The sequence below is a fragment of the Nelumbo nucifera genome, chromosome 7 (assembly GCF_055504915.1).
Source record: "Nelumbo nucifera cultivar China Antique chromosome 7, China Antique-T2T, whole genome shotgun sequence".
Lineage (NCBI taxonomy): Eukaryota > Viridiplantae > Streptophyta > Magnoliopsida > Proteales > Nelumbonaceae > Nelumbo > Nelumbo nucifera.
The window spans coordinates 49,413,892-49,428,572 of NC_142655.1; the positions used below are offsets into that span (position 1 = coordinate 49,413,892).

Genomic DNA, 14,681 nt, shown 5'->3' on the forward strand with positions numbered 1-14,681 from the left:
TAAAACCCATATTGGATCCAGAAGCAAGGAAAAGATAGGTGTATGCTTATGGGAAGGAATGGTATAGATGAGAGGGAAACTATCTTTCAATGGTTTATCTCACTACCAGAGATCATTTCAGAATTTAATTTCTTACCAGAACAAACATTATACTGAAAATGTTGTAAAAGGATCAAGGTTTAAAATGTCGATGTCGATGGAAATGTCGCTTACCAAAATATAGGACATATGTTGGAAATGTCGAGGAGAAATATTGTCAAAATTAGAGACATTGTGGAAATATTATGAAATATGTGGAAATATGCAAAGATATTTTGTAAAATGATAAAAGAAGCATTAATACATATTTCTAGACTATTATCTTATTCCCAACCATTATATAAAGCTAAAAAACTAAGATCAATAACAAATTAGTAAATGACGATTTACCGATTTATTATGCATTTTGATGTTTTTACAAGGTTATCTGATATTTTGTTTTCTTATTTTTAATTCTGATTTATTATAAATTCTAATATATTTATTTCACACTAGTAAATAGAAATACATTTATTCTGATTTTTTTTTAAATATTAATGTTATAATACATTATGTTTTATTATAAATTTAATAAACTGATTCTCCTTTTTGTAGTATTAAGATTATGATAAATTCTGATTTCTTATAAAACTTAATGAATTTATTATGATTTTTAATACTAAATTTATAATAAATTATGATTTAGTATAAAATTTATTAAATTTATTCTGATTTTTTATATTAAATGTAGAATATGGTTTATTATAAAATTTAATAAACATTTTCTGATTTGAATAAATATTTTAAAAAATACTAACTAGTTAATATTTTATTACTTCAAAAATATTTTATGTTTTATATTATAAAGTAATTAATTTATTCTTTTGTTTTTTATATTTTGTTAATTCTTTTTATAAATATTTTATTTGAAATATTAAATAGAAATTATTAATGGAATAATCTATATTAATATACTGTATTATATTAATATAATATACTAATATATTATATTTTTAATGTACATTAGTTGACATCCCGTCGACATCTTGTCGACATAATAGGAAAAACTGTATTTTTTTTTGGTTATTTGGACCGATTTGTTGGTGAGCCTCGGTTATTTGGACCGACATAATGTAATTTTTATATTACCATCCACTTTCATGTCGGTGAGCCTCGACATCGACATATGTCGGGCGGCACTAGTGACATTTGGCGACATTTGAAACCATGAAAAGGATAGAGAGCAAAGTATATTGGTTGCATTACCATTTTCAGACTAGACTATATTCAACTTGCAACTATGGTGATTTGTAGTTTACCCCAAATGGTTGTAATTAAGGTTGAGTTGAGGCTGTTGTAGATATATGTACATGTTGTTTCAAGTGTTAAGGGTTGCATAATTTTTACAGAATATGGGTGAAATGCATAGTTCTATGGCAGATATTAGTTCTGTTATTTGTTGCTTAAGGTTGTTTTAATTTCAATAAAAATTACTTTTTTTTTTTTATATTTGAAAATTTCTGTACAATCTAACAAGAAGAAATACTTTTTTTTTTTTTTTCTTTCAATACATGCTGTTTTTAATAGTATAGTGGCACTATTAACTCTTGTTTGTTTGACATGATCTTTGTTGATTTTTCATCAGTGTCTCTTGCATTTTGAAATGATTTATGGACAAGTTTGGATGCTTCTAGTGTATATTTTTCTTGAAAGGTAGCTAGGATATTAAAATTATCCAATTTTCCTTGTATGGAATTTATTTTGGTGTGTCACTTTGTAAATTTAGGTAAGAAGGCAATATTAACCTATTAACTGAGTGCTTTTGGTATGATTTCTCTTCCAATATATTTTCTATTTTATGAAGGACCTTCTATTTTTCATGACTTTTCTTCAAAGTTATATAAGTACCTTTGCAGATATCGTTATAGTCAGCTGCCAGCAGAAAAGGGCCCTTCACTTTCAGTGTGTGGTTCTAAGCATTGTAATTTGCTTTATGTTTTGTGTTTCAGTTGTAGGACTTCTGCAGCACATTGAGTTGTGCATAAAGCATTGGAATGGTGGGTCGATTATTCCATTCATCTTTCTGTTGTGGATCAGTGGACAGTATCTTTCTTTGGTAGTAACAAATTCAATGAGATAAGATGCTTCTTGCAGTAACCCCTGCTTTTTATTCATTTTCAACATTTCAAACTCGAGGGCATTCAAAATCAACATGCCAATCTTCTATTAATGAGGTTACATCAAAGCTGTACAAGTTTTCAAATTTCAAGACCTTGGCCACGTCAAAAACAAATAATGACATGAGAAGGTGAGATATTTTATCTTCCCCTCCTGCAAACATGCATGTGTTATTTATTCCACTTCCACAATATTTCTCGGTGCTAATGTGGTGATAGAATGACGAGTCATTTTGGCCTCCCTAGGTGATACAATGATTAATTGGTACCTAGGTGCTGACAAGTTGACCATTAAAAGATACGTTCTAAATTTAAGATATATTAGTGCAATCTTAGATATTGGTTAATATGGACTTCACATGTGCAATAAAGAAACAATACAGGACATATAGGTTACAGTCTTCATTTTGTAAACATAAAATGAAAGGCTGGATAGGATCAGCCAGCTCCAATTGTATTTGTTTGGCCTGCAGCCATCTTGGGGGCAGATAGGAGTTTATTCTAATGAATATATTGTTATTTGTCAACAAAAGGGGTTGGATAGGATGAGATAAGAAGCGAGAGTCTGTCTTTTCCGAAGGAAGAGTGCAACTCCATACCACACCTTTTTTTGGTTGGAAATGGTTACTTTCCAACCATTGGTTGGAGCCTTGTGCACTGGGCTGCCCTTTTTTAAATGGTTACTTTCATTTGGAATTCCAAATTACAAAGCAGTCCAAAAGAACTCGTCCCTTGTTTAGCTAAGCTGTTAGTCATCCCATTGGTTGATCTTCTAGTCCATTTGAAATTGACATCAGTCTCTCTTGAAAGACAAAATATCTCCCTCAAACCTGCCTGTTGGTCCATACCTCCAGATTCCTTGTTTGCATCCACCCTTTCATTAACTTGGAGTTGCCTTCCACTTCTAAATGTTGGACATCCAACTATTTAGCCAATCTTAAGCCTTGAAGGAAGGACAAAACTTCTGCTCCAAGTGAGTCTCTCACTCCTATTGGACCAAAAAGGAGAGCCACTATGTTTCCTTCCCCATCTCTGAAAACTCCTCCAAAACCAGGTCTTGGGTTGCCCATTGAGCTTCTATAAATGTTTAGTTTTATTCTTTGAGATGCTGAAGGGACCCAAACCTCCTAAGTTACGACCTTGATAGTTGATGTATCTGCTACTGCTTTCCATCCCCTAATCATGTCTTGCATTGAAAACTCCTTAAACAACTAATTCTCACCCAATTTTCTACTTTGAAGGTGATGTTTTCTATTAATTCCTCCTTGGATCTAGCTGAATCTCAAAAGATATGGTTGTACCTTTCTTTCCAAGCTGTCCACCATAATATTGATGCTCTAGTAGCTCTCCACACCCTTCATTTCTTCTTTGGTTGTCTGAGAAAGCTTACTTCAAACAAAGTTGCTACAGAAGGAGGGTGCCCCCACCTGCACCCAAAGAAAGAAGCAAGCGAATCTCAAATAAAATCAACAAAGAGCAAGAAATTAATAGGTGTGGAGCTGTCTCACAAGTAAATCAAAGGATATAGACATGAGGTGATACCGTGATAGGCACTTATTTGGCCATTGTTTTTTGAAGCACATTTCAAGTGTTGACTCTATTGAGAAATGCTTCCCAGCAAAATGCCTGTTTTTTTGATTAATAAATTAGGAGTACATAATACATGCATCGATGGGAGAGATAAAAAGCTTTTATCTCCCCATACAACTTTCTTTACAATTGTGCCCAAAAGATTTGCTCCCTCTTCACCCCTTGCTTGGCTAGTACATCAGCCATACTATTGGCAATCCTTTGAACCCATTGAAATCTCACTTTCACCCTCTAGACAACCATTAGAACATTTTAGCTTGTTTTTATACTGCCATAGAGCTGCCTCCCCACTTTTTGGGGCAAAGGAATACTCCACACTTCTTTGGCTTGGAAAGACAAACCTTGGTTGTTTGATTGGAGAAGGGCAGGGAAGAAAGAAGCACATGAGAAAGAATCTCATCAACCCCACCCCCATTTCAGTAAATGAAAAATTTCTTGGGGTTGATAAAAAAAATTTTCTTGGGTGTGAACAGTAACACATTATATTCTCCAGAAAACGATACTCTAGTCACTACTCTATTACTTGAGCGGCTAGTGCACTTGCTAGTGTCACCAAGACGCACCAAAAAACCAGAAGGGAAAGGTTTCCAAATTCTGCTATCTCTACAGGACTGATTAAGAAAGACTTCCCCTAACTGAGTGATCAAAACATCAACCATCCCCATTTCAGAATCCCTTAGACCTCTTCTCAAGCCCAAATCCTAGGAGTTATCAACAAACACTCAAGAGATCACTTTTCTTTCGTTTTTAGACAAGGAGTAAATAGAAGGAAATCTATCTCTAAGTGAGTTTTCACCAACCCAAACATCTTCCCAAAACAAGACTTTATTTCCAGTGCAGACATCGTATTTGAAATAAGGAAGCATAGGAGGCAAAATACCTTGAATAGCTTTCCAAGGAGAACACCGAGAAGCCCCAAGGTCGAGTCCTGCATCCCAGCCGTTATCTGCCAATCCATGAATACTAACAATCACTCTAGACCAAAGTCTGTCATGTTCCATCGGTAGTCTCCAAATCCATTTCCCCAGCAAAGCCGTGTTTCTTAATCTTATATTTCCTAACCCAAGGCCTCCATCATCCCTACTCCTAGAAACCACCTCCCACTTCACTATACCTTAGGTCTAACCTGAGCAGTTGAGACAGATTGCTCTAACAATTTGGTAGTGCAGGAGTGTCAACTTCGATATGATAAATTCCCCAAGTTTATCATTCGGTTGAGAACATTTAAGCTTACATAAGTCTCATAAGTTCAGGGGTAATACACAAAAACTCACCATAACACACATGGAATAATAATGCACTGATTTTATTCAACAACAAGTGTGTATACATCAGTCTGGTGGAGCTGAGGGCATACACTATCTAACACTTTTTTTTCGTAGTTTCTTTAATAACGACTCCATAGAGCTCTTTGTGTTGATTCTGATTTGAGATATATTAACTTGCAATTGGCTTATCCAATTACCAGTACATTAGTAGGAATCTTAACCATCCCACATGTTTGTTGTGAATGTATAGGTGTGAATGCTTTGATCTGTACAAAGAACATGTTCCTTATTTGGAAGCCCTATCCTGGCAAAAATCCATAGTAAAAGAGAAGAAATCTTTGATTGATAGAGGTGAAGATTGCTTTGACACATTAATTATTCTTCAACATCCTTCTGTTTATACATTGGGTACTGCTAGTTCAGAGAAGTTCTTGAAGTTTGAGAGGGAGTACGCTCCTTATAATGTTTACAAGACGGAACGTGGTGGGGAGGTTACATATCATGGGCCTGGTCAGGTACTTGTTTTCTTTTTTCACTGACGTCATGGATATGATATACAATACTTTTGCATGTTGTTAGAGGTCATAATTTGTGTTATGAAGCATCACTTTGTCCTTTTAATACGTGTCAATAATCTTTACTTATCCGAAAGAGGGAAAAGACAGAAAATGTGGGGTGGCCAGAAAGCTATGGTTTTGTCAAGTCGTGTCACTTCATCTTTTGGTGTTTCTTGAAATGAAGAATACCTTGACTTCATCATCTCAATAATGACAAGTAAATGCTACCTTGAGACTAGAATAATCATATAAATTCACCCAAAAGTTGGAATGCTGTAACAAAGATAAACAGAAGCCCATTTCTGGTGAAGCCAAAGTGTATTGTTTTAAAAATGCCTATTAATGATTTAATATCATTTTATTGTACTAGATGTGATTTAGTCCAATAAAATTCTACAAAATAATTTCAGATTTAAGCAGAGAAAGAAAAGGAAGAGGAAGACAGCAAGAAAGAAGAAGAAGAAGATGGAGAAGAAGGGAGAAAAGGAGAAGAGTTCGATGATCTCCTCTTCTACCTCTCTTAACTTTTATTAATCTTACTAAAACTGATCAAATTACAAGTTTGCCCTTAAGGGGGCGGCCAGCTCATCGATCTACTTAAAAAACATAAAAAAGGATTAATAGGCCCATAATGGAAAAGCCCATTAACAAACAAAGCAAGTAGGAAGGAAGAACAATAATGGGATAGGGCCCATTTGGTCTAGTCTCTCTACACTCCCCCTCAAGCTGAGCTTAGATATCAATCATGCCCAGTTTGCTTATATAGTGTATCATCTTTCCTTTGGGAACACCTTTTGTCAAAACATCGTCTAATTGTTCTTTAGAAGCAATAAATGGCAAGCAGATTTCTCCTGAAGCAACTCTCTCCTGTATAAAATGTCTATCAACCTCTATGTGCTTAGTTTTGTCATGCTGAACAGGATTATGTTCAATGTTGATGGTGGTCTGATTGTCACAATATAACATCATTGATTTTTCACAGTTAATACCCAATTCTCCTAAAAGTGATCTCAACCACAATAACTTTGAAACTCCATGTACCATTACCTTGTACTCTACTTCAGTTGGGGATATAGCCACTATAGACTGCTTTTTACTCCCCCATGACACAATGTTCCCTACCATCATAGCACAATAACTTGAAGTGGATCTCCTATCATCAATACATCTAGCCCAGTCAACATCAATGTATGCTTCCAACTTCATGTGTCCATGCTTGGCAAACAAAATACCCTTCCCTAGAGTCCCTTTCAGGTAACACAAAACCCTCTCTGTAGCTGCTAAATGTTGTCTCGCCCAAAATTATTACCCTTGGCTAAGCGGTCGTTGAAGCGTAGCTTTAGGTGTCGAATCCACAAAGAAACTGATTAAACCAACAAAAGGAGTTATCGCTAAGTGTGAATAATCTAGAGAAAAAATGATTTTCTAAAAATAAAAAGAAGAGCAAAAATATTTGAATAAAAGTAACGATGATTAAAGGATGAAAAGTAGTATTGTGATGAACAAGGTTTCGAGATTCACTTGATCGATTTGCTTAACTAGTCTCGACTTTGATTCCTATTTATTACTTAATTGCAAGTTTTACATCCCAAACAAACAATCGGAAAATATAACTTTGAAGCCAACGACAAGAACAAAAGTATTTGTTCTAAGAGAATTAATTTTCGATAAGGAACAAAATGATCTATTCTTAAAAGCTACCCAAGAACGACAATATATCAGATTGACATTATTGCAGTCAAGGATCAACTCATAAAATAAATCTACCCAATCAATTATTTTCTAACAAATTGCACATAAAAAGAGTATGACTAATCTTATATGGAAATTGAAGAATATAACTTCAGGGTTTATCAAAATAATAAAAGAAATCTCTCAAGAACAAAATTAAACATTGAAATCTCTCAAGGAATCAAAGTAAAATAGCAAGTAAAATCATCGATCAAGATCCTCCCTAGCCTTGTTGAAGCTTTAGCCGTGCTTGGATGTCATTCTCCCCTCTTCTCCTCTGTGAAAGATTGAGAAAATAATGCCAAAATAACCTTTGCAAGTCGTCTCCCTTTAGGTTAGATTTTTCCCTTTTATTGTGCTGCCAGGCTCCTCAATCTGCTCAGCCCGGATTGGCATCTTATCCCCCAATTTTCTCCTAGATAGAGATTGATTTAGAGAAAGATATCAACAGATGAATTGTAGCTCTATCTCTTAGCTGTCCATAGCCTCAAGAATCACCGGATTTCAACATCTGTAAAGAAAGATATGCCCAAAATACTGGACTTTGTTCAGAGTAAAACGAGAAACGAATCAGCACTCATACTTGGGCCATGGAACTTGGGTTTGGGTTTCTTGGACCAATGTTTGGGCTTTCCTCCATTCAATTATTAATTATTTCAGCATAAAAATTGCACAAATAATAAAATTGACATTTATAAAATTATTATGGAAAAATATTACTTTTAAACTCTTTATTTTACAAATGTCAATTGTTGAGTACACTTTAGATATACATTTTCATGCTTCCGTCACAACGCCGAACCAGCTTATTGCTAGTCCCTAGCATTTTAAGCGCAAATAAAAAGACAAAGCGTGATGATTAGCTTAAACAGAAATCTAGCAAAACCACCTAAGCATTTCAAACAAAAAGGTCGGAAAAAGATCACAAATGCTATCAAGATTATTTCAATTATAACTTCCAAAAGTGAATGTGTGTGAACTAAGCAAAACCTTCATACCACAAACCGCAACACATATAGCCTTGAGAATTAATCAAAGTAAAAGCCTCAACTCCATATCCTCACAGGTAAGCTGTTTTAAGGCAAGGGATTTCTCTCATGGAGTTGGAAATCAGATAATCACTCAAGAAAAAGGCCAAATTTACGGACAAACAAACAAACAATCATTGATCAGAAGATAGGGAAGTTAGCTATTTAGAATTCCACCATTCTTATCACAAACCAGCTTCAGGATTTCGATCAGTCAAATACGAGAGCAATACAAATAGAAATCAAGCCTAGTGAGAATGACTGTTCCCCAAGAAAAGAAGTTTGTCTTTTGAATTGACAGAAGACTTTATTGTATTGAGTCTTCTTCTTCAAATGTTTTTTTTTTTTTTTCTCTTCTTCTCTCTCTCTCTTTTTTTTTTTTTTTTTTTTTTTTTTTTTTTTTCTGGAAATTGACTAAAATCATCCTTCAGCTTATCATCCAAACATTCCTCAAACCAAGTAATTCTAAATAGCAACTAACCAATTCAACAAATCAATGAAAGTTCATAAGTTGTTTCCTCAACTCTCCACTCACTCACAAAAGATGTGTGAGTATAGAAAAATGTGCGCTTAAACATGACAATTCTCTTAGCTTTACATATTGAACATCCATCTAATTGAAGTCATTTTAGACACAAGGGCAAAGGTCTCCAGATAATCAATGCCATACATCTGAGTGTATAATTTAGCAACCAAGCGAGCCTTAAACCTCTCAATAGTACCATCAGAATGATACTTGATAGTGAACACCTATTTGCAACCAATTAGTCCCTTCCCCTCAGGCTAGTCCACAATTTCCTAGGTATTGTTCTTATGCAAAGCATCTAGCTCAGTTATCATAGCATTCCTCCATTCTGGTTTGGATAAGGCTTTTGGGATAGACCTGGGAATTGCATGTGTAGAAGTAGAGGCAAGAAAGGAGTAATAGGTGGGGGAAAGAAGGCTGTAGCACAGGTGTTTGGAAATCCAATGGGTTGTACACTTTTGATTGCCTTTGCGAAGGTTAATAGGAAGATCAAGGTCTAGGAAGGTATTAGAAGGGGTAGAGGAGGACTGACCTGTTATCTCCATAGTGATGGGAGGTGCAAGAGGCTTAGTTGAAGAAGTGGAAACAACTTGCTCATACCTGAGTCTTTGTCTTTGGTACTACCTTTGGGCAATAGGATGAGAAGTAAACGTAGGAGGATGATCTGGAGGAGGGGGAGCAGGAACACATGAAGGTGACTCAACAAAAGACTTAATGGGAGGAGATTCAAAAAAAGACTTAAGAGGAACCGAAAGAGGAACAATCGGGGACATAACAAATAACTCCTTTGAATGCTCCCCTTTAGGAGAAGTACCAAAGAAAGGGATGGATTCTGCAAATGTGACATCCTTGGATACAAAGCAGGTGCCACGAACTAGATCAAAACAATGATATCCCTTCTGTGTAGAGGCATATCCTAGGAAAACACACTTGTGTGCTTTAGGCTCAAATTTATGTCTCTAATGGCTGTGAACATGAACATGGAAAATGCACCAAAAAACTCAGAGAGGAAGGGAGAAGAGATCCTCATCTGGAAAGAGGAGGCTAAAGGGGGTTTTAAAACCCAAAACCCAAGAAGGTATATAGTTTATCGAGTATGTAGCGGTAAGAATAGTATCATCCAAAACTTAATAGAAACATGAGAAGCAAAAAGGAGGCTTCTAGCAACTTCAACCACATGACAATTTTTCCTTTACACAACTCTATTCTGTTGTGGAGTGTAGGAACAAAAACTCTGATGTATAACCCCGAAGGTATCAAAGTAGGATGTAAGGTTCTTCTCAAATATCCCTTAGCATTATCAGATCAAAATATTTTGATCCGAGTATTAAATTGGGTAAGAATAAGTTTATGGAATAATTGCACAATTGTTGGCACTTCATCCTTGGATCTTATAAGGTAAATCCAAATATAGCGAGAGAAATCATCAACGAAAAGGTTAAAATACTTGTAACTCTTCATATCAAATAAATTATATGGCCCCCACACATTAGAGTGCACAATATGGAAATGAGAAACTGATTTTTTATTACTCATTGAATATGACTGTATACAATGTTTTGCAAGTTCACATGACTCACAATGAAGACTCGACAGGGATATTCCCTTGAATATTTCTGGAAACAAATGACTTAAAGCAAAAAAAGGCAAATAATCAAATCTTAAATGACATAACATGACTTTATCAACTGACTCTTATGAAACAGACTCCAAAGCAACTCCACTAGATGGTCCAAGACTTCGATTAGGTGTATCCAACAAGTATATTCCGTTTTCCTCGTGGTCACTCCTAATCGTCCTTTGAGATTTTAGGTCTTAAAAACATAGTGAGTAGGGAAGAAAGTTACACTGCAGTTCATTGATTTAGTCAAGCTATTAACAAATAAAAGGTTTGTGTTAAGTTTGGAAACATGAAGAATAGAGGATAAAACAAGGGAGTTAGAGGCTTTGATATTCCCTTTGCCGAATATGGTAGCAAGAGACCCATTAGCAAGGGATATCTTCTCTCTACTAGAGAGGATTTGATATAAACAAAAGAGGTTAGATATGCTAGTCATATGGTCTGATGCACCAGTATCAATAATCCAAGGGATTTTATGATTACCTGAAGCAGTAGCATGATTTGTAGAAGCACGAGTACCTGAGTGAGCAAATGCAAATGAAAAGGTGTTGCCTGAGGAGTTGGAAGTTGTAACAGTATTTTCTAAATGATTAATTAGCCTCCAGTACCTTTCAAATTCTACCTTTACTGCGCCAGCTGCTCCATAGTAGATTTCTCTTCACTTTCCCTATTTCCAACTTTAGGTGCTGTGGCAACATATGCATTCTTGGGCTTTCTAGGTTGGCTATTCTTCTTGAAGTTGTTGTTATTGTTCCAAAACCTTTCTGGGAGAAGATCAGAGTGAAGTTTCCAACAAACATCCTTAGTGTGTTTCGTTTCTTGCAATATTCACATATCATCTCTTTCTTCTCAGTCAATCTCTTTGGCTTTATTCCAGCATGTGTAAAATGCTCTGAAGGTGGTCCCTGTAACTGTATTTGTCGCCTACTCTCTTCATTGCTCACTATAGAATATGCTTGAGCAAGGGTTACTTCATCTTTAGTCATAATATTTTGTTTTGTAATGCCAAAATCATGGTTGAGTCCTGTAAGTAACTTAAACACCCTGCTTCTTTCCACTAGTTTCCTGAATGTCTCTCCCATATAACTGTTTCCATAACATCAATCTCCTACCACAATGACTTTAACATAAAGAAGTAGACAGCTACACTCTTCTCCCCTTGCCTTACATTGTTCACACCATTCTTCAACTTAGAGACTCTTGTAACATTCACTTTTTGAGAATATGTTTCTGTGACACTCCCAAATCTTCTTGGGCAAAGTCATCCAAAGGTAATGCTGACTTATGTGAGGCTGCACAGAGTTGACTAATCACCTAATCACTGTGTAGTTTTCATGCATCCATTTTTCATATGTAGGATCAGTCTCTGCCGGTTTCTCCTTACTGCTCGTGTGATACCCCAATTTACCTCTACTATAGACATAAATCCTTATAGATTGTGCCTAGACGAGATGATTTGTTCCATCTAATTTGATTGCAGTCACTTTAGTCAAAACGAAATCTACAGGACCAACCCAAACATCGGAATCTGCTTTATCTCACTTCTAGATTGCTCCATTGACCAAACGAATATCCAAAAACTAGGATTTTTTAGTCTTTATGGACCTAATTGAGGACAGTCCGGTACCTGAAGGTCCCAAATCTAGGGTTTCATTGCACTCGGCTTCTGGGGAGAAAGAGAGAAGCAACCGCTCCTACCAAAGCTTCCTAAACTTCTTCCAACTACAACCACCCTCTTTTGGAGATCAAATGGAACCCCAAAAACCTTGAGTGCCACACCCAAGCTGTCTCTTTAACATGTAATTGGAAACTCTCTAGTTGGCTAGGGTTTTGGGCAAAAAATCAATAGCCTCACTTTCTTGGCAATCTAGAGCTAGACTCTAACACTCCAAACCTTCTACCAATTAGGCATAAAAGTTCTCTGAACAATCAACAACTTATCTCTCCATACACTCTTCTAATTGAAAGGTGTATGGGAAAAGAAAGAAAAACAAAAAGATGGAAGGAAGACTTGCTTTGATACCAAGATGAGATTTAGTCCAATAAAATTCTGCAAAATAATTTCAGATTTAAGCAGGGAAAGAAAATGAAGAGGAAGGCAGCAAGAAAGAAGAAGAAGATGGAGAAGAAGGGAGAAAAGGAGAAGAATTTGATGGTTTCCTCTTTTACCTCTCTTCACTATTATTAGTCTTACTAAAACTGATCAATTACAAGTTTGCCCTTAAGGGGGCGGCCAGCTCATCAATCTACTTAAAAAACATAAATAAGGATTAACAGGCCCATAAAGGAAAAGCCCTTTAACAAACGAAGCAAGTAGGAAGGAAGAACAATAATAAGACAATAATGGGCTAGGGTCCATTTGGCCCAGTCTCTCTACAGTACCTTCTTTCTTCTTGTTTAAGGGACTATAACTAAATCTGCAATTTTTCAGTTGTACTGCAGCATGTAATCAATTATTGTGTGATGTGTTTGTGACTTTAAATTCTATGATTTGGTGTTCAGCTAGTTATATACCCTATTCTCAATCTTCAGCATCACAAGATGGATCTCCATTGGTACCTCAGGTCTCTTGAGGAGGTGGTTATTAGGGTTCTTTCCAACACCTTCTTTATCAAGGCTTCTCGACTTGAAGGTTTTACTGGTGTATGGGTTGGTATGTTTCCTCTTTTTGGTTTTTTCCAAGGTTATTGTGAAGTTCTTCAACTTCCCTAAAGATTTCTTCAAGATACTTGACAAATTCATACCCAGGATGCCTGGCCCAAGATTGGACCTAAACATATTTGCTATTGTTTCTCATTCATTCATCCTAATAAAAGATATTTTTAAAAGATGCATTTTTTTTATGGGAAACGATAACTTTCATTAATTCTTTAAAAAAACTTAGTACAAACAATCACCTTCAAAAACAAGGTGACCCCTCATCAAAATTACAAACAGGCCCAAAAAAGGTTCTGCCTACTTAACTCATTGCTTTGCTAAAGAATTGGTCATTGCATTGGCTGATCTCCTAGTCCATTCAAACCAGACTTCAAGCTTCCTTGTTAGTTGCATAATCTCCTTTGCAGGTTATCCAAGGGACTAGGCACTTAAGCTGTTTGTTTGCATCCAACCTATTACCAGTTTCGAATCTCCCTCCACTTCCAACTGCTGAAAACCCAGCTGTTTAGCCAGTTTGAGCCCCTGTAGGAGTGTAAGATCTTCTGCTCTAAGAGAGTCCCCCAATCCTATTGGGCCAGAATAAAGGGCCAGGACTTTTCCTCCCGCATCTCTAAAGACACCCCCAATTCCAGAGGGGCCTGGATTACCTACAGAGCTGCCATCAAAGTTTAGCTTAACAGCCATAGATAATGGGGGCGACCAGTCCTCTTGAATAGCTAAAGAGGGTCAGGAGGAAGCTGCTACTGTGCTCTACCCTCTAATTAAGTCTTCTACAGAGAAGTCCTTGAACAGGTCCAGCGATTTCAGCCAATGTATAACCTTGATGGTGATCCCTTCTATGACTTCATGTGCTGATTTTTCTTTCCCTTGAAAGATTCTGTTATTTCTCTCTTCCCACACTGTCCAAACAACTAATGTCCTCGTTGCTCTCCATATTACCCTTCCTCTTTTCTTTGGCTGATGGAAAAGGCTAGATTCAAAAAGATCCACCACACTTGTAGGAGGAATCCACCTGCACCCAAAGATAGAGGAAAACCAATCCCAAATAAGAATAACAAAAGGACAAGAGATTAGTAGATGATTACTGTCTCACCACTCTTCAAGCAAAGGCTACAAACATGAGGGGTTAAGAACCAATTTGGTCTTTTTTCTGAAGCAAGTCCAAAGTGTTGATTTAGTTTTTTTCTGAACCAATTTGGTTTTTGGAGACCCACTTCCCAACAAAGAGCCCTCACCTTTGGAGGTACAGGAGCAATCCACACTTATTTTACAGGAAAAGAGTAAACTAAATTGGAAGAGTGCACTAAAACATTGAAGAAAGAAGAGCAAGAAAAACAACCGGAGGACTCTTCAGACCAAATGCTATTATCAGGACAAGATTGGTCCAAAAACATCGAGTTTAGAAGAGAGAAAATATCATCTGCCAACGTTATTTGACTCCCTCAACCCTCTCTTGAACCCTAGATCCCACGACTTTCCGGAAACATGAAAGGTAGAGATGACTTTA

General features: G+C 36.3%; 1 protein-coding gene across 2 annotated transcripts in view; it reads left to right on the top strand.

The window, feature by feature from the left end:
* Positions 1-14,681, top strand: part of LOC104608106 (octanoyltransferase LIP2p, chloroplastic-like) — a 50,790-nt gene that overhangs the window by 24,153 nt on the left and 11,956 nt on the right. The window contains exons 2-5 of one of the 2 annotated variants that reach the window (XM_088890927.1): positions 2,028-2,075; positions 2,173-2,326; positions 5,304-5,568; positions 13,019-13,169. In XM_088890927.1, coding sequence (XP_088747053.1) covers positions 2,028-2,075; positions 2,173-2,326; positions 5,304-5,568; positions 13,019-13,169 — 618 coding nt within the window. Of the gene's footprint in view, positions 1-2,027; positions 2,076-2,153; positions 2,327-5,303; positions 5,569-13,018; positions 13,170-14,681 lie in introns of those variants that run through there. The other variant, XM_010273986.2, reaches the window with a different exon arrangement.